Here is a 26,309-nt window from a genome sequence, read left to right as displayed (position 1 = left end):
GGTTCAATTTCAGCTTAGTTTAATAGTTATAATGAATTTATGTGCTAGACATAACAATTCTCTGCACCCATTAATAAATCAGAGTAAGAACCCCTGGCTCACACCAAGACCAGCAGGATTTAACCAGCATGACCAGAACAACCAAGCCAGGAATTCCATGAGATCAAACAGCACATTTACTGGATGCCTGCAGGAAGTGTAGGCAGAGATGAGGGACACCAGAGACACTCAGTCGGTTCTCTTTACACATCTGCCAACCTCAGCAATAAAGTTATCACAGGCAGAACATTCAACTTCATCTTTTATTTGACTTAGTTAAGAGCCCATTCTGCTTATCCTGACTCCTCTCAGCAGCCCTTGCTGCTTGTAGCAGGGGCACTTGCAACACAACGAAAAGATGGGCTGGGAAGGGAAGGAAAGGAAGAATTGTAGCAGACTTTTTGTCTTACAGCCAACGTGGCAGCAAATGTACAAACTGATTTCAAGGTGGAATCACAAAATTGAGGTTAAACTTTGTTTTTGGAGATTAAATAACCACCATGTCAACAGATTTAGGCATCAGCTCCTGAGTGAGAATGGACAGTAAACAAACAATAACCAACTTACACATAAGAGAAAGTCGTTAAGAAATAACTAGATCAAGAACAACTGTATCACTGTCACCTGTGTGTGCATAGAGAGGGACATCCAGGCTCTGCAGATACACACCAAAAGATGACAAACTGAGAAAATGTAACCACCATCCAAAGCCTGTCACTCCAGTTTGCTGTAAGACACACAGATGTTTTGCAGTGTGCTGCAGTAAAGCTAAGGAATGGTTCAGAACAGCAGAGTTGCAGCCCCAGTGTTTCACTGATCTTCCCTGAAGTTTTGCTAAAATTACTGTATTACTAAGCTTTGGTATCTCCAATAAAACTGTTAGGAAGTTCTATTACAGAAAAACTTAAAATTATAAAAATACCAGCATTTATGAGGTGCTTCAAGTAATCTAGAAGTACTAGTTAGAAACATCAGTCTTTACTGTGGGTGACTAAACCACTCTCTGCAATCTGGATTGGGAACCCAAAGAAGCCACCAGTGTACTGCAGACAGAAAAGTCTTACCCTGCTTCCTCTGCTACAACCACTCTTCCTGACCAGCCTGCTCCCCCTTCAAAAAGCTCTCAAGATCTGGAAAAACAACAAGGATTTTCAGCAGAGAGAATTTTGATGTCAGTAAAATAGCTTACAACAGACTATTTTATTGGAAATAGTTTTTCAAGCAGGGGTATTGAGATACCTACACCATACTGAAAAAAAGCTGTGGCAGCCTACACAATATATGAAAAAAGCATCAAGCTTGCAGGATTGTTCTTTTTTAGTGACTACAAAGAGAATTCAAGAACAAAGAGCATTCCAGCAGCTGCTTGCTTTGCTTTCCTGGCACATATATATTTCAAGTTATATATATAAAAAAAATAAACATGACAAACCAAAAGCTGTAAGGAGCCATTTTTATTACAGGACTGCCTTGTATGCACATCCTCTGCTTATTAAATCTCTCAATGCTCCCACTGCAGTAAATCCACTAAGAGTATAGTAAAATTTGTACTACTCATTTAAACTTTCACCAGGAAGCTGTGGAGTACAGCATAGTGGAAATGCAGATGCATTTTTACTGATCAGCTGCTGTCACTTTAGCCACTATTCTCCCTCTTGACATGCACCTTTCAAGTACTGGATTCCTTCAACAGCACTTCTGGATCTATTTTTTCCTGGGACATACTAAATTACACACCTACAACTAGAAGTTTCTACAGATCATCAGAAGCTTGCAACCACAGTATTTTCATAAGGGATATATTTTGATATCATAATTATTAATAAAATATTATATTGCTTATATATAAAAAAATTATCACATATGCAAACAGGACTTAAAATCATTATGTTATTTAGTTTTTAAAGTGCTTTCAAAGCTTTGGGAAGCAACATTTTTGCAATTTTCCCGTTTAAGTAGTAAAAAAGAAAATACTTTAACAATATAGACAGATGAAATGTATAGGATTCAGGTAGAATTCAAGGAAAAAGTCCCCTTGAAGAGCCAGAGGAGCACAAGGTATTTTCAGGTTTGGAGATAAGGGAAGCAGAAAGAAGAAACCCCTCCTAAAACACTTGAGAAAAATATTAGGGATATTCATCCTATTTTGGACTGTAAAACTGTAGTGTTTTAGTGTAGGGGTCTAACTCTTGAGTTCATTTGTGTACTATATATATATTTATACACACACACACATAAGTATATAAATGTATGCATATAGGAGGTTTGTAAGGAGAGTGATGTTTTATTAGCACACCACCAGGATCATGGCTACATGACTGGTTATATACAAATTAAATAATTGTCCCTTGTTGAACTTAAAAAATTGTATCTCCAGCATTCCACTGCAATACTTAAGCCACTTAAAACAGACAGAAGAAATATGACTCTTGTGTAGTTTCAGACTTCATCTTGAATGCTATAAAAATCCCTCTATGTCCTCCATAGCCCTAACAGACACAAACATCAAGTCTCATGTCAAGCAGGAGCCCTGGATAACAAAACAAGTTTTGACACAGGAGTGAGAGGGAGGCAGCAGAGTTGGGGTCTTGGTGCTGCAGTATAAACTATAAAGTCCATAGGGAAATCTAAAGGGTGTATTTTTCTGTTTACCTTCAGGTGACAATGTCCAAATGCTTCAACACATCACTGAGTGTCTGCTACAAAAACTCCTGTCACTAAGAATAAAAAGAGATGGATGAATAATGGCCAGGCTGGACCTTCTGCCTCTTGCCAGGATTACTGGCAATTTAAAAACAGCTTGTAAGCAATATGCAGCCAATCCAGACCTCTCTAATCAGATCTAAAATCATCAACATCACAGATACATCAACATCTGTAAAGAGTTAAGCTAGGTAGTTGATGGTGTTTCTCAAAGGACCCTGGGTTGTTGACTGAAGTCAGTAAAAGAAATACTTGTTTCACAATCTTTTTTGTCAACTAAATTCACTAAGAGCACTGAATTGTTGCTGGTTTTTTTTTCCTTCTTTAAAGCTTCCATTCTGATTTTAATGAAGAAATCTGATAAAGTCTACCCCTCTTCACAAATAAAAAGATCCCTTCAAAATGCAACACACTGTAAAATATTTTGGATGTCCCCTTCATGTAAAATCCTACCACACGTGAAAGAGTTGTTTGTTTTAAAACAAGTATTAAAAAAAAAAAAACCTAATAGCAAATACACCTTAACAGATAAAGGAACAGGATTTGTCTTTTTTATTTTCATTCACTGCTGCCTCTTCCTGTGTCTTCCTGCAAGATTGACTTCTCAATATTTTAATCAACTGCAGAGCAAGGATAACTCAAAGAGTTGCAAATAAAGATGAACATGCTGGCTCTGCTGAATAGTCCACTGTGAAAGGCAGAGCTTTACCTACATTGTGCATATTGGTCTCCAGGGTATAAAGGATTGGGGCCAGGGGGGGGATGCTCAGCTTTAGATGCCATTTTCCTGAAGAAAAGTCACCTTGTAGGATAAGGTACAGCTGCACAAGCTGTGCAGTCAAGAAAGCTTGTTGTGTTTGTTTGCTGTGTCATATATTTCCACATCAGCAATCACTTCTATCCAAATGGATATATAGATATATATATATCCAAATCAAATGTCACTGCAGTAAAACTGCCCTCTGATGAGGCACCCTGCTCATTTAAAGAAGACAAGAGCCATGTTCACAAAGCATTCCAGTGCTACAGACTGGTTCTTATCCACCATTTCATTCAGAAGAAAGACTTCCTTGAAAATTATTTACCTCCTTTTTAAAATGAACTTTGTACAACCCTTTCAGGTTGCTTTGAGGAAAAATGTTGAATCAATCCATATTCCAAAATGCCCTAGAAAGAAGAAAAATCCCAGCAGTGAATCCACCTAATTAAGTGGGGGTGTATCTAGCCCATAGGCTATTACTGCATCTCAGCTTAATATTTTTAAACATTCTATATGTAGAACAGGCAGCAAGCTCTCCTCATTATTTCTCAAATGAAGCTGGGCAGATCTAACCCAAATTACAGCAAGACAAACCACACAACTTAACTGATGAAAATTGTTCTTTTTCTTCTGCTTTGGGGACACTTCTGGCTCATCTGTCCTCTGATCAAGGTGAGCCTGATAAAGCTGAAAATTACACTGTGCAACTCGATTGTATGAGATTATCTTTCCCCTGAGAAGTGATTTATTTTAGTAACTCTTGATGAATAAGAAACTTTCTGCTCCAACACATTGCCCTTCTTGTGTGGGCATGATTCCTTTTTGCTTTGAGTTAGGTAGCACAAAGAAGATAAACAGAATGTGAGTGGCTACATCTTCTTTATGGTTCAGAGACACATTTGTGTTATAAGACAGACCTTCAGGGACCATAAGTTTCACAAAAAGTGAAAAGTATTATCATGAGTTGGTGGGTTTAACAGCAAAAGTTACTGGCATATCTTCCACTTTCTGAGTGTGAGGAAAATCCGGTTTTGGTTTTGAGAGCTCTCGTTTTGTAGAATTTGGGGTTTCTTGATCTTTAGGTGTTTTCAGGATATCTTGCCTGGCAAGTTTGAAAATGAGGCGAGGATCTGGTCCAGAAAGAGATGGGCAGTTGCAGCTCTCTCTTATTTTAAGAGCCTGTGAATACATAGGAAAAACAAATCAAGCTCATTTAAATAAGAAAAATAAAAAAGGTTTCAGACAGTGATTTGGCTTTCCAGTAAGATCAACACTTGTGCATAAAATGAGTGTAATAATGGTGAGTGCAACACTGAGTCAGAGTTGTTAATGAACAGCTTTTCAACACAAACCAAGAATTCCTGAGAAGCAACGTAGCAAAATGATAAAACAATGGAAAAAATGAAGAATGAAAATAATTTCTCACAGTCTCTCAAACATGGACACTCTAAAAAGTAGAGCATAAATAAATAGGAAGTTTTGTGACTTTCTGACAAGATTTATCACATCAGTACCTTTTACCTTTTGATTTACATTCACATGTCAAATAAAATGACTGCATCAAGAAAGGGCTGTGAATAATTTACTTCTTCAGATACGTTCTGTCCTTGCAGTAACTACACATAGATGTCTGACTCAAAGAAGGAGGGAAAAAAATCTCCATTTCAGTGCTCAGCACAGAAATCCAGATGGCTGATCAGCATAGTTAAGGTCCAGTTACACAAGTGACCTCATCTCCAACAAGCAGTTGAACACATAGCTTCCAAATGTTAAAGGTTATATAGATAAAAGGATTACAAGTAAAAGACCAAACTTTAAGTTACTCCTGCTCATTGAGTAAGTGCCATTCCTTCAGTCCTGAAAGTAGACACAAAGGAGTCAAAGGATTTCCCAGAGAATCAAAATCCATTAGTGAAAGCAGGCTCCCCCCAGACCATCCTGTCTTGTGGGCAATCTGAGAAAGCTATGACAGTGGATGAATCTCAAAGGCACCATGAAGAAATTGATATAAAACAGCCTAAAGTCAGCTATTTTAAAAGATGCTTAATTTAGTGTTTGTTTTAACAAACCTGATCATACCTTAATTATTCAATTCAAGCAGGCAGCTTGTTTTAGACCTAGCAATGGATACCACACAGCTAAGTCCAATGCAGTACTTTGCAGGTGGTGGTACACAGACCCACCAGTATTCTTGGGTCAAGACCCATTAAAACTAATCAAGGAAAGTAAGATCCTATGTATCTATAGTAAAACATTACATGCAGAATTTTAAAGGGTTTTGCATCTCTACTGAGAACAATTTTTTTTCAGGATTTGCAAAATGAAACACCAGCTGAAAACCTAGCCTGATATTCACCATGAATCAATGGTCACTGTGGAACAGTCACTTTTATGTAGTATTACCTGTATCTTAATCTCAATTAACAGTATAAAACTATGGGTAGATTAACATCCAGCTTTTCCTTTCATGGGAAAATAAGTTCAAATGTGTATTTTATGCTACATCTGTCCTGAGCTGTCTGTAACCAGGTGCCTCCTGACCAGTACCAGTGAGTGTTGGCAGAAACCCTGGGTTGATTCTTTCATTTTAGGTGGATTAGAGAGGAGGAAGAAAGCAACAGTTTTCATAGCAGTCCTAATGCTGCACTTAAAAAAAGAGCACAAATTTTTATCTACTTTATAAACACTAGATTTGGCTGTAATATTATAATGCAATATAGTCAAATATTCCAGTACATCTATTCATATGTATGTACTCATAATTTGAAACAATTTGGTATTCTTCCACAGAAGACACAGGAAACATCTCATGACAGCATATTTCATAATAGAAGAGCAGAGATTCTTAGCTTGTTTCTTTTTATAAGGAGTAACCAAAATATATTTCTTCCTAACTTTACTATAGTGAATGAATAAAGAGCTTGCTGAGAATGGTTAGAAAGAGAATTAAAATTTAAGAACTGGTTTTAGAAAAAAGACACATTCCAAGTATGTAGCAACAGCTTCTCCAACTGTTTCTGGATGAAATGTAACATTTCATATCCCTGGATACACAGATCTGGGTTAGGTATGCAAATATTCCTCTTGTCTAAGTTTTTAAAAAATATGAATAAAGTATTTCAGGATTTCAGGATTTGTTTCTCTACAGTGTGATCATCCATGTAGTTACCAAATGTAACTGTACCACTGAACACTCTTCTGCTTCAGTGACCAATTAATTTCTCAAGTGACATTTATGACAAACCAAGAGTTTTCTCTTGTTCTCCTCCAGAACATAAGCTCCTGCACGACTGCATTAATGTCAAGCAGCATTATTCAAGGCAAACAGAAATATAAAGATTTAGGCTGTCCTCTGGAAAGAGCAATGTAATCCTCTCCTAAACTAATTTAGCAATTTTATATCTCTGGTTTTCATGGCTATATAGTGCCAGCCTATTTCCATGGTTTCACTTCTCTAAAATATTAAAAGTCACAACAGCAAAGGTAAAGAACAATTCTTCAGTTAACATTTTAACCCTGTGGATGCCTTTGCATTCCTGCAAGACATGAAGCTGTCCAGGGAGGCAGAAGGCATCTCTTCAACACCATCAACTCACATGCCACTAAAAAACCTGCAGTTATGAGAATGGGAAGTTATGCTGACATGTCATCTCACTGTTAGAACAGTCATGACTACACATTCCAGTGGAAGCAGCCTTTGTCTGTACATTTGTGACTGCTATGCAATATTCAGCCCTAGTTAGAAAGCATTCTTCCCCTGGCTCAGTTGACTGCTGCTGTTTTGCTCTCTGCCAGAAGCTCTGTAACATCATTAAGATGCCAGTAACAGGCTGAGGATCAAACAACCCAACGTGGTCACTCAAACTGTACTTCTAAAATCATTAGAAATTTCAAATCCAGTAATTTAATATTGCTCAAGTAAATTGGTTTTTTACAGTTTGGGCAAGAAGACAAGTAAAAGCATATTAAAAGAAGCAAATGCCTATTGATATTTTAATAAGAACATGTTTCATTGACTGTTGTTACTGAACAGTGTGAAGAAGATGGACAGAACTGAGACCAGGCTAACTTAGTTAAACCTGAGTATGTAGATTCACCCAGGAACTGAGAGCACTGCAGTGCTCTTCAGGTTAACCTTAGGAGAGAAGCACTGCTTTTCAGAATAAAAACCAACTGCATGCTCACTGGTGTAGGAGTTCTCAAAACATCAAAACTACTAGTTGTAAATACCAATGTTGAAGCTGGTTTTACTATCAATACCATTGCAGTTGTGTCCTGCAATCATAGAATCCTAGAATGGTCTGAGTTGGAAGGGGCCTTAAAGCTCAGCTTTAAGTTCCAACCCCCCTGCATGGGCAGGGACACCTCCCACCAGCTCAGGTTGCTCAAAAATCCATCCAACCTGCCTTGAACACTTCCAGGGAGGGGGCAGCTACAGCTTCCTGAGGCAACCTGGGCCAGGGGCTCACCTCCCTCAAAGGGAAGAAATTTTTCCTATTGTCTAACCCAAATCTCCCCCTCTTGGGAAGTGGGGAAGGCAGAAGAAGAAGGGGGGGGTCCTCATCCTACTGCTTTCATACATAGCCTACCAGCAGAGACAAAACAGAGAAACAAGTATTAACCCTTAATCACTGTCACAGCTACCAGACTAAGTGCTGCATCTCGACCCCTAACAGTTCTTTTGGAGTGCATCCTACCTCTCAGGCTGTCAGCTCTCACACCATCAAAGTCCCATCACTCTCTTGCCCACACACCAGGCCAAGGGTTATAGTCTCCTGTGCATTAACTGTGGTTACCTCGGCAGAGCTGACTGATGCTCTGACCTTGCAATGCTGACAAAAGCTAAGAAACAGCACAAGCATGGAGGGAATTAAATAAATAAAGGGGGGAAAAAAAATCAGAAGTGCTGAGTTGCAAAATGAATTACAATTAGCCAGCATAGGGAAGACAACAGGTTCTACGAGTGAAGTAGTAGTAAAGAGATAATGAAAAGGAAGGATGGATTTGTTACTTGATGGAGAAAAAAGCAACTTACATCTAATACTAATACTTCAAATCTCTCTCCTGGCACAGAGAAGTTGTGACAAAATGTTTAACAGCTTTATGGGGTGAACAGAAACACAGGACAGAATTTTTTATTCTTTATGCTTTCACATTGATGAGGCTTAATTAAGATATTCTTAAGATATCTTAAGATATTCTACCACTACAACTATTTGAAATAATCTTCACATTATAAGTAAAGGGCAAATACACCAAAATACTTTTGAAAACGAATTGGAATAAATCCATCTTCAACATCCAAAAGGCAGAAGACTAAGGAATAAGCAATAAATACCCAAACAGCAATAATAAACAGCCAGTGTGGATTTGGCATGAAAAGGTCTTGAAAGAGTGGGAAATGGAAGTTAGTGGGAATTGCAAATGGAATCTGAGCCAACAGCATGATGGCAAAAAAGCAAATGTCACGTCAAGATGCATTTCTGTGTCACAGTTAAGGCTCAGGAGATAACCTTCTGCTTTCCTCAGTGTAGCTGAGGCTTCAGCTGATGCACAGTGCTCTATTTGAATAGAAAAGCAGGAAAAATGCAGATAAACTGTAGCAAGTCAGAGAACATTAAAAATAAAAGCATCAGAGATGAATGAGAAGATCATATAGCTTCTCTCTGGCATTACACTTCTACAATTTTCTTCTCCAGAAGAATGGTAAGCACCCTTTCTGCTACAACAGAATAATTTTAAGATTTATTTTTCTTAAAATAAAATGCATAGCCCTCCATCAAGCATCTCACCACTTTCCATGTAGGAATTCCATATTTCCATTTCTTATTTAACAGTATATTCTGTTTTCCTAGTTTACAACCCAAATCTGAGGGGGAAATCCTTTAAAAACATAGTAAATTTTAAAAATTTATGTCATTTCTGTTCCAGGACAGCTCTACTTTGTAAGTCCTTATAGCTCTCTTGTTTACAAATTCCTCAGCTTGGCTTTAGTTTCCAAATTGTTCAGAAAACCAAATGCAAGATCTTTAACTTTATTTGCTGTCTTTCAATCATATGAAAAAAAGAATCCCTGTGATATACCTGCTTTAATTTCCATTTCCTGAAACTTTTAAGTCACCTCATTGAGACATAATCATTCCATTACCTGAAGAACAATTCTCACTTCATATGATTACATCTTACTCTGAACTTACTTAGAGGTCTGTAGAGAAACACCTGTGTGGCCTGGATAGCCCAAAAACTTGTTCCTATTTCCACCAGCTACAGTAGGTGGTCTAATATTAGACACAGTACTGTTCTGAAAACCCTGTATATGAAACACAGAATCAATGGATCTTTTATTCCACTTCTGTGTTATCAGCCTCACCCATGTAGCAAAATTCTGTTACAAACAGGAAGCCTTTGGCCCCTGCCTTCTCATCCTGTTCCAAAGAATATCCAGGGTAAAAAGCAAATGAAAACATCTCCTCAATCATCTTTTGGAAGCAAACAGTTTTCCAACCTCCACCTCTCTGAGAAATGAGAGTGGCTGTAAAAAGATGAAGGATGCTCCACCTGCTAAACTACAAGAGATAACACAGAAATTTCATGACTGTTAAGTCTACACAGTTGCTCAGTTATTTAAGTTATTTGCTCAGTCCTGGGGTAGATCATAGGTAGTAATTTATTCCATTACCACTTCATAAACCAGCCATTAACTGTATGAAAATAAAGGATTCTGAACCCTTTATGTTCAATCTAACTAAAATTGAGGCTCTGCAACAAGTATCATTTTTCATTTAGTTGCTCTAATGCATTAGAAAATCCATCAAAATAGTCTCATAATCGGTTTTTTAAAGTATAGAATTTGCATATATTAATTTAAAATAGTCTAGCCAGCCTCCAAACTCCCACCACTAATGTTGATTTTTATTTATGCCATCACTGAGGACATTTACTGCATTCATTCTCATCAAAGGATTCCTGAAAATCTTTTTTTCTCCTTTGAAATTAGCAAACACCTGAACATTTTAGCACTCTCTCTCCCATCCCAGTGAATCCTCAACTGTCTTTACAGTTTGGAATTGAGAAAGACTTCAAGTGACTCAGAGTTTAAAAAAAAAATTAATTAATTAAAAAATTACCAGTTGGCTTAAAGGAAAGGAACTTCCAAATACAGTTTAGCTTGCTGAAAAACAGTGCTGTCATGAGCTGCTTTAACACTATTTTAAAAAGAAAATCCTGGCAAAACCCAATCCATGTTACTTTCATGTAGTTAAAAACCCCACTATTTAAAGAAATAGTAAACAAACTAACATTTCTCAGCTTGGAACAGTTCTCTGTTCTTAAACTACCACATTAAATTAAGAGAATCTCCAAGTAGCTATCCCACTTGGCATTCCTCTGAGAGGAAATCTGAATGCAAAAACAGAGGGAAGACTGCAGACTGATGAGCAATTGCAGCAATTAGTTAAAGTTCCTTGGAGTGGGGTAAAATTTGTTCCCTAACATGAGAGAACAGAGATACGAAGGAAAGAGCAGGCTGCAGTCTCTTCAGAGACCTATCATAACCAGGGCTGTTAAGAAACCTTCTACTGGGGATTCTGACATTCTTCTGAGACACAGCTATTTAAGGTGTATTCAATCCCACAGCTCTGAGAGAAGCAGGATAGGATGGAGCATTCTCTATTTGCCAGCTGCCTACTTGACAGATTCTACCAAAACAAGAGAAGCCAAGACAGTTTAAGGATCTAACTTCAAAACTGGCTTCCAAAATGGCCAAAAAAGGTAAAAAGAATGGCTGAGACCTGTGACACTGTCACACCTAAACCATTCAAGGCATTTCAAAAGCAAAAATACAACACTAATCAGAAACATAGAATATAATTACATTTTGCCTATCTTAATTTTTCCCTGCTTAATAAAATCTTTCAGGTTGAAAGCTTCACAGTGGAACATTTCTGTAAGAATAAAGATAAGCATGTGTCCTGGTTTGGGCCAGGATAAAGGTGATTTTCTGTCTTGTACTTTTGCTTTTAGCTAAGTCTCCTGTAAGTAGTTGCACTTGCTGAAATTAACAGCAAGTTTCTCAGACAGTGTGTGTTTCTAGGACTGAGAACACTTGATGTTTATAGTTACTGCTAGAGACTGGTGTGCAGAGCCAAGGACACTGCTCAGCTCTGAGGAAAACATAAAGAGGTCCCACCTGCATCCCTCCTTTGGGGAGGAACGGACAAGACAGATGCCAGAATTGACCAAACAGAGTATTCCATCCCATATACATCATCCTCAGTATAAATTTGAGGGATCACGAGGGCAAAGCCAGATTTCCAGCTTCCGGCTGCCTGCCCTTCCTGCCTTTCCTGCCTCCCTTCCTTCACCCAGCATCCTGGAAGGATTCCATCCCTTCCTCTGCCTGTGCTCCTGATCTGTGCCAGCCCTTATCTGTGTGTTCCTGCCTCCAGTTCCCAACCGCTGCCGACTCCAGGAGTCCAGCCTGGACTTTCCCAGGGCTGCCCTGCAGCCTCGGTGATGACGTGAGAGCTATTGGGGGAAAGGGGGGAGGAATGTGGTATCCATTTTCTTGTATATTTGTATATATTTAGTAATTTTTCCTATGTATCATTACTGTTTCATTAAAGTTGTGTAGTTTAGTTTCCAACCCATAAGTCTCTCTCCCTTATTCTCTCTCCTTTCTTATAAGGGAGGAGAGAGAGATTAATAGAGAGCGTCTGGTACTCGGTTTAATTGCCGGGCCAGTGTTAAACCCTGACAGCATGATGCTAAAAGAAAGAACCAAGACCAAAGCAGCTCATGAATCAATAGCAAAATCATTCTGGCAGCCTTCCTAAGAGACAAAGCCTCAGCTCTGCTCACCTCAGGGATAAGGCGGTCCAAGTGCTCAGCTCTGTTCTCATGGGAAGGGTGTGTGGAGAGCCACTCTGGTAACTTGGGCACCCCCTGCATGGTTTCTGCTAATTCCATTTGTTGCCAAAATACACTGCTGGCTCGTACGTCCACACAAGCCTGAAAGCAGAAAGGAAATGTATGGACCAGTGCAGTTTCAAAGTAATACAGAACAGGTTCTAATGGATAACGAGTTATAAAATAAATTTTATATTTCTCAAGCCTGTTTAGATGGTCCTCCTCATACCTGACAAGGATGCTCTAAAATACCTAAGTGGAATTAAAAAAACCTCATCCAGACAGACACTGCATTTGTCCCTTTTAAGCTCTTTGTAACTCCACGGATCTTAAAAAACTTGATTTGTCTAACTCAGGGGAAAAACAGATTCTGGGATGTACTTTTTCTCTAAAAAAACCTTAGTTGCTTAATTAAAGTTACTCCTGCTATGCACAGTACAGGAGAAAACCAAATCATCTCCACAGATTTAGGCACACTACAGGATGAAATAGAGAATAAAAAATATGAAGTGAAAATAATTCCTATTTAAATATCTCAAAAAAGCAATTGCAAAGGCTCTTCTGCAAGTGATTACACTACACTCTTAAAGGGTGACCTCTGTAATCCACAACAGATTAAACTGCAATTCTGGAGAATTTCTTTCCACAGAAGTTTATATTTAATCAGTGAAACTCATGAAACACAAACTTTTAGAATGGTATTTGTGTATCACCAACAGACTCCTTTATATTTGCATTTAAGTGGAGAGGGGAAGAATAGAACAATACTAATTTTATTATTTAATTAATGAAATTACTTATTAATTATATCTTAATTTCCAAAAAATTAAGCAGAACTCAGAAGTTAAGCAAAAAATAACTACCCCACCTGCCCCTGAAATACAAAAGTGGTGCTTTACCCTTTAAACTAATTTCCTAAAATTATTCTTATAAAGAGATTATCTGCACAAACACAGAAGTGCTGAGATACCACTTGGTTTATTTCTTTCTGGCATGGCCCTACTTAGGTATTTCAAAGCACACTGAGCACCCACACAACAATTACATTTTTTAATGGATTGTATTATTATTCCCTTGGACAACTTTAAACTAGAAATGCAGTTTCAATCCCAGAAACAGTTAATTTTAAAAACTCTTCCTTGAAGAAATATTAATAATAATTATGAAAAGGAAATCTTCTTTATGAAATATTAACACTAGATGGTGCTGCTCTCATAGTTATCTAACACTCACCTAGTTCTATTGCACTTAACCAGAAACGAGATTTAGTTTCTTTAATTTAGAATTAAATTGCCCAGGGACAAAAGTGAATGGAAAAAAAACCTGAAAAAAAAATGCTGAGTAGTTTCTGACCAAGTTTGTGTCTTGCAAAGGAACATTATTTTTATGGCTGCATTTAGACTAAATCTTTAAATACTACAACAATATTGATACACTTCATAATTATCAACAATCACAGAAAATATAATCACAATATCATAAAGTTCTTAAATTTCCTTGTATTCTTATGACTAGATATTACAAATCAGGATATTTTAGGTGCTCAACAATGCAGTAAAACATTTCTCAGAACTTGTCACATAGCTGGATACTAAGTAAAAGAAAAAACTAAAGGGCAACAGAAGAATACTGTGTGGTTATTAGAGCACAACTTCACAAACTTTAATTTTATTACATAAAATATAGCCAGAATAACTTGGTCTTTCCTTGCAAACAGATGTATTTCCCATTACTTCTTTAATCTACATATCTTCAAAAAATTGAGAACTTTCCTCACACACAGTTTGTGGAGGTGTGAGGTGTGAAACTCATTTTGTTTGTAGCTGAAATTGAAAAATGCCAGGTAAATTGCTAATAAAATCAATCAGAGTTACCTTTGCTGCAAACTGAAGTCCCACTTTATCAGCTTCAGCCTCCAATGTTCTGCTGTAAGGTCTATCAAACATGAACTGCAAAGAAGCACATCAAAGCTCTACTTCCTGGTTTTGAATGTGTACAAATCAAGAGGACTGTAGTTATTTTTCTAACCATCTCACAAGAAGTGGTGTTTATCTATCACGTTCTCATTGCATGTCATCAGTACTAATTTTCTTAATGTAATCTTTAATTCCATTACATGTAATTCATTGATCCTGTATCCAATGGACATTAATTCAAATTATACATATTTTCAGGTGCCCTCTAATCAGCCAGTCTCACAGCATTTTGCAGCAACCAGGGGGTCAATGCCAACTTCAAGAATTTCTTCACTTGTATTGGCATTAAGATTTTTGTACATGTGTATGTGAAAATTGGCACTAAGATTTTTTTTTTTTAAACTATCTGTAAAAAATTCCAGTGGCTCTCACACTTTTAACTGTCTGTAAACCTGTTATGATCCACATGGTATGGTAAATTGCTCACCATATGGAATGTAACCATAAATACTTTGATGCAGAAAATCCTCCCTTTTGTCACAATTCTCCCCAACAAAAGTTGCAAATTGAAAACATAAATCTGTCCAGCTCCTCTCCCTTTTTTCTAAGGTATGATATTGTATTATTACACACTAAGAGACAGTGGTAGTTTTTTCAAATGGTTATTTATTTAGTCATAGAACTCAGGATCTCCTGGCACGTGTAATTCATGTAGGTTTGGGCAGCCTTCCCTGGTATATCAGGTTCCAGTAAATGGGAAGCAGGACTTGTTGAGACAGGCTGCTCATGCAGAGATAAGGAACATGTCACAACATTCTGCTCTGGGGATCGATTAGGAAACAGCAACTAAAGAATGGGGATGTGCAAGGTTAGTGAAGGGAAAGTGGTATTATTGGGTTTTTATCTTGTTTAAAGATACACATCCTCCTTAAACGTTCCAGAGGAGAGAGAGAAAAAAAAAAACAAAACAAAATACAAAAAACAGAAATGAAGAGCACCAAAACAAGTGGTCTGATCCTTTAAGTACATAAAAGATATTTGTAATTTTTGCTTCTTTCTAAAGTAGTACTGATAGTTTTCTTTACTAGGTCAAAAATAAAGTCCAGCCAAAGCTGATCCTCTACAGTTTTTCTTCAAGCCAAATACACTGGTTTATAAGCAAGAATTGATAATGTTGCTTCCTAAATTCTTCATTTCCTTACAGACCTGCAACATTGCAATTATAATTTTAATTTTTATTATCCTCTGAGGATAAAGGCGTTATTGGAAGTTGACTATGTATTTCTGTTGCCTTGAAAAAATGTTCTGGGTCTACTGGAGCACATATAGTCACTAGAACAAGACAGATATATCCTTGATATTGATCTTTGAGGTCCCTTCCAACCTGGCATTCTATATCCCTGGCTAGTCTGTCGTGTATTCCTGAAGCACCATTTCTGAGTTAGCCACATAAACTCTTTGTTTAATTGGTAAACATTTCTTAGATAGGGAGATGGAATTGTAGGAAACAATGGAACCACCCAAAGCACTGACCAGGTGAACAGCAGCTTACACAAGCAAGCAGTTTTCTGTTCTAGTTACAAATACTTGTGATTTTCTTCTCTGGGAGGTTTACAACAATTTTAAATTAGAAGGAGGAGCACCCGTCTCAAAAAAGATTTGCAAGAAGTTTGAGATCTAGGAAACTGGTGGTCTGAACACACATGTTCCAGCTAGAAAGAGATCTTTGACAGCAAGAAGCTGGTAATAAAAAGATCAGCATTTAAACCTTTACTCCTTATACAGTTTTATCTGCACTAGGGTATTAGTGTTTACCTCTGTGTCTATTCCAGTACTGCCCACAAAAATATGGCTGTATTTTTAACCATAAACACAACACTAATGCAATCCACTTCTGGACCAGATCTTTTCTTTACCACACTAAGAGTATGAACTTAAACCCAGATTCCGTTTGCAATCTAAAGCACAACTCCAGTCCACGATGCCAAAGGACTGGTTACACTTAGCCTAAGAGAGGAGAAAAGATGCTGACAGGAATTAAATCTTGCTGTCTAAATTATGAGCAGTCTCAGGATTGATTCACACTTTGCTTTTTCCAAAATCAGCTCTTCAAAATACTGGCTAGCATTCATCAATGTACAATAGCTACTTGTATAAATATCCAAGCTCTTCAGAGACAATTTATGTTCAGAAGACACACATCTACCCATTAGCATAAGAGCTACCAAAACAGATTGGTTATGTTTAATTTTATGCTTGTGAAGAACTAGGGAAAATCTCAGGAAATGCATCAAGTCAAAGAAACCAAAGAACCCTTTCACTTAAATTCAGATTCAAGTTTTATGATGTAAGCAAAATTTCTTTAAAAAAAGCCCTACTTAAAAAAAAATGCATCAGTAACTGTCAAGAGGCAGAGTAAAGTAGACCACTGAAGACAAATGGTACCACAAAGCCTCAGATTTTAACTTTATTGGAATATATGCTGCCTGAAAAGATTCTTTCATTAGTTTTTATTTTAGCATGTTTTATACTTCAAAAGCATGGTCTCAATTTTCATATCTTTTCAAGAATTCAGTATCTTCTCTTTAGTTTAGAAACAATTTAAAAACATGGCATTCCAACATATGCAACTCTAAAGGGTGAGCAACATTTCAAAAAGACAATCATCTAGCTTAATTAGCAAGCAGATACTCTAAGCCTGTTCAGCTAAATCATTTAGGGAACTCTGAAGTTCTTCAAGAGGACAAATGAAAATATGTATCACATAAGCAGATGCAGAATTCTAAAAATATATTTAACTCAAAAGAATCCTTGAATATTAATTTTTGCTTTTATTATTTCTCCTCTTGCCTTTCTCCCCAGATACACTATTTAGTGTGGAATGTCAGTCTTACCTCCTTCAGCTTGCTCTGAATCCACTGGCCAACAACAGCCAAACTATCACGGGGACAGATGGCCCAAATCATAGTGAGAAAGATGAGTGACAGGAAATCTAAGAAGTGAACCATGCTGGCTTTCTCTGCCTGCAAACAGAAATAGTCCCATTTTCATTCCTTACTGTCTGACGTTTCTTTAGAACATAATAGAATTTGGAAACACTGTAAAAAGCACAGTTGTTTTTTTCTACTCAAGCACAGGAGCAGGGCAAACAAGCTCATCTGCTTGCACAAAAAAATCCATTTGGATACAAGGTGCTTTCAGTCTAAAATCTACACCAACTGCATCCACACGTGCATGGCAGGATATGGAAAAATTAAGTCTGTGAAAGCATTAATTTGTAAATACAGATTAGTTAAAATCTGTAAATACATATTAAAATACATTCTTGAGTTTGTCATTCTAAAACCGTGTGCTACTGTAATTAAAAAATAAATCATGTATTTTAGAATAATTTGTTAAAGTATATCCATTTCTCTATATATTGAGTCTAGGAGTAACAAACCAAGTTGCTGAGTGCCTCTAGTTCCTTATGTCTGCACTACAGGAGGAGGGGCATCTGCAGACAGTTCTAAATGACTGTTAATACTGAGCCATAATCCACCTGTACAGCTATGAAAAAAGCAGTGGCAGACTTTGTACTAACACTGACTACTACAGGGCTTCTGACAGATATAAGCACTACATGAGTAGTAAGTATATACTGTATCAGAATACTCTCCCCTTAAACTCAATTTTTTATTCATTAGGAAAAGTCACACTGAAACTTTGGTTGGTAGTATTAGGAAAAGTCTTAAAGGAATTAGAATTAAACTTAAGAATTTTAGACAGATTTCTTTAAATACTCACTGCATGTTCTAACACAGCATGAGCTATTTCATGTCCAAAAATGAAAGACAGTTGATGAATATCAGAAACTGCATTTAGCAACCCAGTGAAAACAAACACTTGACCATTCTGTAAACAAAAAGAGAGTGAAAATTAATTAGGAGTCACAACTAAAATGCTGTTTCAATATTACTAATGATTTTTATATTGGGTTCTACTTACTGGCAACACAAAAGCATTTACATCTGGTTCATCTACCACATGGATAACCCACTTGAGGGCTGAGATTTGTGGGATGTCCTTGTTGCTTTCAGATAAATGATCAAAAAGCACCTCCACAGCCCGATGGCGTTCATCTGTCTCTGGCAACATTTTACCTTTGAATTGCTCCATCCACTGAAAAAAAAAAATTCATTGATTGCCATGCAGAACAAACACACAGTAAACCACTGACTGGTAAGCTAGTGGCTGCACACAGCTTAATTATAACTAAGTTTTAATACATTTTTCCTTCACGTAGCCAAAGCCAAAGTTCAGACTTTCAGACCCACAACTTAAGGACTGATAAACTTGAAAGGAAGAAAACTGACTGCAGATCAAAAACAATTACTATAAACTAGGTCTTACAGCCTCCTGTATCTGGCAAACGTTTCTAAACCTTCCCAAATTTCCAACTGAATTTATCATTTATTTGTGTATTTCTGTTGTAATTTGTAAGATGGATCAATTTATAGAAAAGATACAATTTAAATATCTCCTTGTACTTTGTACTGTTCTTACCTCAGGTTCTGTCAGACAGGAATACAGTAACATTTGTATATCATTTACCAAGTATCATTGGGTTTAGAACAGAAAGTGACAGAACTCAAAGGTACAGAAATCAGTGAACAGTTTAAAAGAAATCAGCTAAAGAAAAATTATCTTATCCAATGCAAAAAAAAAAAAAAAAAAGTAGATTTGAATGTAGGTGGGAAGTATTGCCTTACAAAGTGACAGATTAGGAGAGGACCTTAAAGAAGAATGCTCAACTCAGCACAGAAATGAGACAAATCTTGGCATATACTTATGCTGTATAAAAGTAGCTGTGCTTTTATTGCTTCTTCCAGGTTTTTATATTTCTTTTTATTTTACAATACAGTTAGAAATATTTGCTTCATAGATGTAATGTGCTAACTGTCATGTGCTCCTGAGCAGTTTCCTGATGAAAAGGGAACTCTTAAAAAGGAGGGGAACAAGAAGAGGCAGTAACATGGGAGTGTTCTGAGCATGAAGTTCAAAAGTTATCCAGGACACCACAAGGTTTGTTTATCCATCTCATTAACCAGATTATCTCACCACTAAAAAAGCATGAACAGTTTTAGAGCATTTTTAACTTTTCTTTAAAATCTTACCATTTCATATTCCATCTGTGACAGTTCCCTAAAATGCTCTTTTCCAAACGCCAACAGTCGAGCACGCCCAGTGATGGGTGTCTCCTCCAAGTGAGTAAAATAAAACACGACAAACAAAACTCCTAAGACACTGACACCCAAGAGTATCTTCCATTTATTTCTCCTTGCACTTTCTTTAAGAAGTTCCCGTTTATTTGGAGGAAGTGTCTTCCACCACTTTCTTATGCTCCTGTAAGATACAAACAAAGTCAACTCAGGACACAGTTAAAAAGGGGGTTGTTAGTGTTTGACCTTGCTGTATTCTCCATCACAATCTCATAACATGTAGGAGCTTATAGAAGGTTACACTGCTTCTACTCCATTCCTTCCCTCCCACAGGAGTAGGAATACCCCTTAGTGTTTTGCTTCATCTCCCTCTGCCAAACGTAAATGAGAAGAGCAAAAGATACATCTAACACTTCTGATAGTGGCAGCAACTTCTTGTTGAGCAAACTGTCAGTCCAGCCTCTAGTCCTACAAAATTCTGCAGAGGTATTAAAATAAAAACACTACAAATACACCTCCCATTCCCCACAAACTCATGCACACATCTTCGCATAATGGGGGCCTTACAGTGAGAGAGGAAATAAGGTAGTGTTTTACCTGCCAAGAATGATAGCGAGTAATTTTTGAGCTGGCTTAACAATAATCCAAAAAATTGGTGCGGCCTGTAATAATGGTGATGTGTGAAAAGAGCTGGTGATCTGAATATTCCAAGCAGAAAAATGATGTGGGAGTTGCCCAACAGAACCAGTCCGGAGACATGTGATCTTCTCTCCCAATGGCCAATAACACTGGGAGAAGAACCTTCCCCAGCTGCAGTGTGCATTCTTGTATACTTCTGTATTTAGGGCATTCAGAGGACCTCTCAGTCCTGTACGAATAAAGTTCCTACCAGAGTCACAACTTCCAGTCAAGAAACAGTTTCTAGTATTTCCACTCACACCCAGCCTTTGGGATCTATAATGTCTATAACTGAGTTGAGTTTGGCAATATCCTGCACAAGACCTTGAGAGATTATTGCATTTCCCATGCTTGGTCAAAGAAGCCAAATGAAAAAAAAAACAGTTCCTGCCCAGCAGCTTTAGACCACAGAAGATAGTCATAACTTCTTCGGCAGGTTACCCTGAAACAAAGAAAAAAAATAGTGGAGAGAGATCACCCAAACATGAAGCACTGATACAAACAAACAAAAAAAGTCAGTTACAAATGTTGCAGTCTTCAGGTGTAAAACAGTAAATGTCTTGTACCCACTGAGTACAAAACGTGTGGATGGTTTGTTTGGTTTTCTGACACTTTTATTACCACCACATCAGAACTACTGCAGGCATCCCTTGTGAGGGACACGTTTGCACCATCATCTTTCCCTGCCGGGCTCCTTGCCACAGGTGCCTTTCACACCTCCTGAGGAAACCCAGGCTCTCCTCAGCACTTCGCTGACACGCAGGGTTGTGTGTGTGCTGCACCCGGCCTGGAAACAAAACGCCTCAGCATAGCGAAACCCAATGTCTCCCAGCCGGCAGCCTCTCAGGTCACGGCAAAGCCCCGGCACCCCCCACCCGTGGGGCCCCCACAGCGATCGTTTACACCCGCTGGTTCCAACAGCGGTCACCGCTTCCCCCCTCACCCCTCGCCGCCATGGCTGCTCCCCTCAGAGGCAGGACCGCCATGGCCGCTCCCACCCGCCTTTTCCTCGCCCTCCCTTTCTGGCAGCCCCCTGAGGACCCTTGGGTGCAGACCTCGCCTGCCGGACCCTCAGCACCCGGCATCCCGCACGCAAAGGACCCCCAGGCCTCGCTGCTGGCACGACTATCGTGATACGGGCGGGCGTGAGGGAAGGAGGGGCGGGGGGGGGGGGTGAGGGGGAGGAGGAAGTGTGACGCTGAGGCGCCCGCCCAGAGTGGGAGGGCAGCACCAGCTTTGGCCGCTGTCCTTGAGCTCGGCTGAGGGAAAGAGCTCCTCCACCGGGCTCACCTACTCACCACATCGGGTGGAGGAGGAGGAGGAGGAGGAGGAGGAGGAGGAGGAGGAGGAGGAGGAGGAGGAGGAAGAGGAGGAAGAGGATGATGAGGAGGGGCCAGACGGAGCCGACGCGGAGCCGCCGTTAATGGCGGGGCGGAGGGCGGGAAGGGTCGGGACGCCCCTTCCCTCAGGCAGCGGCGGCGGCCTCGGCTCCGGCCCCTCCCTCTTCGCGGTCTTTTCGGAGGCTCCGCCCCACGGCGCGCGAGCGGAGAGTGTGGCCGAAGGGGCGCGGCCGCCATTTTGTGTCAGCCGGGGAGGCGGGGGCATTGGTGGTGGCGTTGGTGGCGGTGTCCGTTCAGGAGGTGCAGAGCCACGCTGCCAGCGGCCTTTCTCCTGGCTTGCTATTCCCCTGGCTTGGCCCGCAGTGTTGCTCGGAGGCCCTGCCCTGCTTCACCTCACAGCTGGGGTTGGCTCTGACTGCCGTGCCCTTGGGCCTCGCTGTGAAGCCAGGCCTTAAGAGTTCCAAGAGTTCTTGGGTTTGCTTGCTTGCTGCTGGTTTTGGAAACCTGAAGTGTTGAAGTGCTTCCCATTATCTGGTGATACCCAAGTGGAAAGGAGCAGTAGCTTTGCTGCTACTGTGGTAGGTGGGTAGGTGACGTTTGGCTTTCCCAAAGTCCAAGAAAATGTCAAGCTGCTAACTTAATATGTAAACTTTGTCCTACTCCCATAGCTGACAGAAGTACATCTTGAATGATGTGATGTGGAAACAGGTTATTTGTGGAATGAAAGGGTGAGGTTGGCACATAAGAAAGGACAGGGCCCACCTGGCCTAGTCCAAGACTTGGCCCTGTGAGTGTAAACAAAGGCCCTCTTCCTGAAAAAGGTAAAAATAGATCTTTGCCTTCAGCTGTCACATACTCTGAGCACAGTCAAGTATTGCTCAGTGTTTGATGGGATATGTATTAGTGTGTCCCTTTTTGTTAACTGAGGCTCTCACCTGAGCCCATTCTTAAGCACTGATGTCCCCTGCCAAGGAAAATAGACACTGACCAAATCTTGGGAGTCCAGGCTAAGAAGAAACCTTATGCACTGAGAGTCTGTTTTCTGTAGACAAAATTCCTTTATGACCTGCCCAGCCAGTTGTAAACTGAAAGAGGGTCGATTTAGGTTAGATAGGAAAAAAGTCTTCACCATGAGAGTAATAAAATACTGGAATAGGTTGCCTGGGGGGGTTGTTGGTGTCCCTTTTCTGGACAAAAGAAGCCAGGTTGGATGAGGCCTTGTGCAACCTGAGGGGAGGTGTCCCTCCCCACGCAGAGGGGTTGATCTCAATGATCTTTAAGGGGCCTGAAGATTAAAATCTGTCAGTCAGTTAGTACATAAATTTTTGTACAGAAACAGCTGAGCTGTAACAGCAGAAATGCATTTTGTATAACCTGAGGTCTATGTGCATCACAGCTGTGAAGAAATACAGAACTGGTGGAAGCTCTCACTAATAGCTCTTTGCCTTCTTTTCTTGTCCTCTTTACCTAGAATTCTCAGTTTCTAAGCCAAACATGAAGGCTTTCCATCATTTGTTCTGTGGACCAAATTTCATTCTTCCATGTTGCAGAGGCTTCACTTTATTTCAAGTGAGCTGAAAATGTTGGGGTTTTTTCCTTTGTGTACTTCTTTTTGCTTTTATTTCTTCCTGCAACTATTTCCTATTTAACTCTGTCTGCACAGAGGGCACGGGAGCTATTTCTGCATTCCTGACTTGCCTAAATTCCTATTAAACTCTATGGATTTTTTGAGTGTGCAAGGATGGGTCTAAAACTTGTGTTCTACATTCTGCATTTCTAAAGTCTCCCCAAGTGGCATCACTTTTAGTTAAAACTTCTGAGCAGGTAAGTAGCAAACACAGCACAGGTAATTATAGGATCTCAGTCAGATACCAATACTATCTCTATATGAAAATCTGGTAAACAGTTGAGCAATTGCATAGTTACAAGGAGGTGTTTTTCTCTAAACAGATAGTGAAAAAAAATTTCTCACTAGTAATTTATGCCATGGCTTCTCTTAAATTTTAATTAATATATATGCATATAACCATTTCTTGTGAGGAAATAAGAGGAAGTTCTGTGCTTTAGAGAGATAGGTTAAGACTCATTTTGTAACTGAGATTTTGCTTTCTAGCCTCATCTTCAAAAAAAGACTAATTCAGATTTCTGAAGAAGACCAGAAGGGAAGATTTCATGCCTTATGACTGCATAAGACCTACTTAGAGGTCGTAAGTGATGTATAGGTTTTCTGATGAACCTCAGCAGGGCACTGAATTTCATTGCTGAAAAACTGATCTGCAGAGTGAGTTCAGATCAGTTTGTCACAGCTGTGTCCTTTTTCTGTTTCTTCTTTTTCCCCAAGATGAAATGCATATGAAAGATGTGAACTCAGTACATAGTAGGATGGAGCTTTTAATTCTTGCACATAATTTGTAATCTGATTTTGAAGCAGTTGACCTGCATAAAACACATCAGTGAAAATAGGAAATATCAGAATCCTTCTACTAGCTCTCTCAAATGCCAAATTTATTTGAAGACACTAAAAAAGGGGAGCATTAATGAACTTTCTACACTCAAGAGATTTCACTTAAGTTCTTCAGCAGAACTGAGACAATTATTCAGTGATATTATTCCACGTGCAGAAAATAGCAAATAGAGATAGGGAGAAATAAGAACTCAACAGCCCAGTGCTAAAAATTAATGTTTGCACCACATGATGCAGTGGCTACAGCCACATCCAGTTACTTTCTGGTTGTTCCACTTAGCTTTTCTGGGTGCAACCAGACTAACAAAAATGCCACAGTTTTACATTCCCAGCCTCCCAAGGACATTTAGTTCAAACACAACTTAGCTGGAAAAGGCCAGGTGCATATGGCACCAAGTATTGTTGGGCCCATGTGTAAAAATCTCAGTGGAATATTAGAAATGCATTCTCAGTCTTTCATTTAGATAACACAAAGTCTCCCTAATTGTTTCAGTGCCACTTGATTTGTGCTGGAGTAGGGCTGTTAGAGAGTTATTTCTTGGGGAATAGGAAATGTGGTGAAAATGAGATGAAAATCTTGTCAGGCTGCCTGGCATGGATGAAATTTTAACTAGATAAAGTCTGGGTAGAATAAATTGTTTTAGAGCTGCTGAATAATAATTGTAAAAGTTCTGAAAGCTGATTTTTTCTGCTCTGATAGAAACTGTAATGATTTAAGATTAATTTTAGCATTTTATATATATATTTTAAAAAAATATGTAATTGCAGTACTAGCAACCCTGAGGCAAATCAGCAGAAATTCTTTGGAAAGGATAATTATACCTGCCCAAGGAAGACTTATCTGTTTAATAGCATTAAGTGGTCCAATTAAGGGGAAACAGAGGAACTACCGATTTCTTACTTCTTTAACTGTTCTCTGAAAAAGTGGGTTTGATATGCAAGCAATAGTAATCACTTTGTTTCTTCTAAGGTGATTCCTCCAGGTTTAAATGTTTTAGGGACTACTGGGGGATTCTGGCTGTCATTAAGTGCTTCACACCACAGACACGCTGGTGTTTCACCACCCAAACACAGAGAGGGGGGTTGGGTGTGTTTATGCAGCAGGCGTTTTGTTTCACATCATTAACATAATCTGGCTGTAATTCCAGTCTGAACATCCACAAAGCGATTATTTTTAATCGGGGGAAGACGGGACAAGAAGAGGATTCTTTGTTGTTCCAAACCAGCGGAAGGTTTGGGCTATTTTACCACTGATAAGAGCTGGAGCAGGCTGCGGGCTGGCAGAATGCAGCGCAGGATCTGCTGCTGCAAAGCTTTCCCCAGGGCTTGCCTGCTCTAGGAGTGACACGGGTGTCTTTAAATATAGGTGTGGGAACGGATCTGTGTGTACACACACCAAGCATTTGCAAAGTAATGCAGGGATTTTGTGTCAATACGTTGAAGAACACACTTTCACGTATAAACAGGATGGATTTTACCAGGGGGAATAGAGGGAACAGAGTTTAAGAGGGTTTTAATCCTTTTGTGAATCCTTATCTTTCATTTCCTTGCTGTCATGCTGGCATTATTTCTGGCACTGTCCTTACATCTTGAGTGGTTAAAAAAGTTTTAACTAAAAGTTAAAAGCAAAGACCCAAACCTGTTTTGTTCAGTTGCACAAAGGTAGTAAGCAGCACTGTCCTCTTTGGAGTCATAGCAAAGAGACAGGATTTTTTTCTCTGCCAATGGTTATTTTGAGCTTTCTAAAGCAGCCCTTCAAACCTTGGAACTGCAGAACATAATTTAGGCAACAGACAGCTCTACCTTTGTTAAAACAACCAGATCCTCTGTTATACATTCCAGACACTCACATCACCTGCAGGTTATTTCTCTATCTTCCCACAGACAGAGGTGTAAATATCTGTGTATTTCTACCTACAGAGTATTAAAACAGCATTCCAAACCAAAACAATCCTCTGAATCCACTTATGGCTGAGCATACCCCACAGACACTGCTCCAAGGCTGATGTTGGTTATGTTTTCCAGGGCACTGCTTGAAAGCTGTCAGCCAGTGCTGCCTAGAACATAAACCCATCACTGTCACCATGCTGGCTCTGCCCACAGAACCCACTGCAAAGGGTAGAAAGCCTAATTATTTAATGTAACAAACATGCCATTAAAAAAAGGATGATGTAAACAGAGAAGCTAGAAATTTCAGAGTCAGAAATTTTTGAATTAGAGTAAATAATAAAAAGCGTTTTCATTTTGCAAAATTTAAAGCTGATGAGTTAATTTTCTCCATTTCAATAAGAACATAAGCAG

At 39.1% G+C, this 26,309-nt stretch overlaps 1 protein-coding gene and 1 long non-coding RNA gene across 3 annotated transcripts in view; one reads left to right on the top strand and one right to left on the bottom strand.

Moving 5' to 3' along the window:
* Positions 1 to 512: 512 nt before the first annotated feature.
* Positions 513 to 21,376, bottom strand: OMA1 (OMA1 zinc metallopeptidase). The gene is made up of 9 exons (XM_071750029.1): positions 21,260 to 21,376; positions 20,124 to 20,646; positions 19,482 to 19,710; positions 18,313 to 18,486; positions 18,112 to 18,219; positions 17,220 to 17,348; positions 14,284 to 14,358; positions 12,362 to 12,511; positions 513 to 4,681 (listed from the first exon to the last, which is right to left on the bottom strand). Exons 2-9 carry the CDS (start codon positions 20,624 to 20,626, stop codon positions 4,460 to 4,462), a joined length of 1,590 nt encoding a protein of 529 aa, XP_071606130.1. The 5' UTR covers positions 20,627 to 20,646; positions 21,260 to 21,376; the 3' UTR covers positions 513 to 4,459.
* An 812-nt stretch (positions 21,377 to 22,188) lies between these two features.
* Positions 22,189 to 26,309, top strand: part of LOC139798878 (uncharacterized) — a 12,144-nt gene continuing 8,023 nt past the window's right edge. Inside the window, exons 1-2 of one of the 2 annotated variants that reach the window (XR_011727021.1) lie at positions 22,189 to 22,365; positions 23,208 to 23,368. This is a non-coding gene — a long non-coding RNA (uncharacterized lncRNA). The remainder of the gene's footprint in view (positions 22,366 to 23,207; positions 23,369 to 26,309) is intronic. The other variant, XR_011727022.1, reaches the window with a different exon arrangement.

This window comes from Heliangelus exortis, chromosome 8 (genome assembly GCF_036169615.1).
Source record: "Heliangelus exortis chromosome 8, bHelExo1.hap1, whole genome shotgun sequence".
Classification (NCBI taxonomy): domain Eukaryota; kingdom Metazoa; phylum Chordata; class Aves; order Apodiformes; family Trochilidae; genus Heliangelus; species Heliangelus exortis.
This window is presented reverse-complemented; position numbering and strand designations above follow the sequence as displayed.

Coding starts and splice junctions, on each gene's coding strand:
- OMA1 (XM_071750029.1), bottom strand. CDS start 20,626: ATGACTATCTTCTGTGGTCTAAAGCTGCTGGGCAGGAACTGTTTTTTT. Junction 14,359..17,219: donor TTCAGAGCAAGCTGAAGGAG/GTAAGACTGACA, acceptor GCTTCTTTGCAG/TTCATGTTTGATAGACCTTA. Junction 4,682..12,361: donor TGGACCGCCTTATCCCTGAG/GTGAGCAGAGCT, acceptor ATGTATTCACAG/GCTCTTAAAATAAGAGAGAG.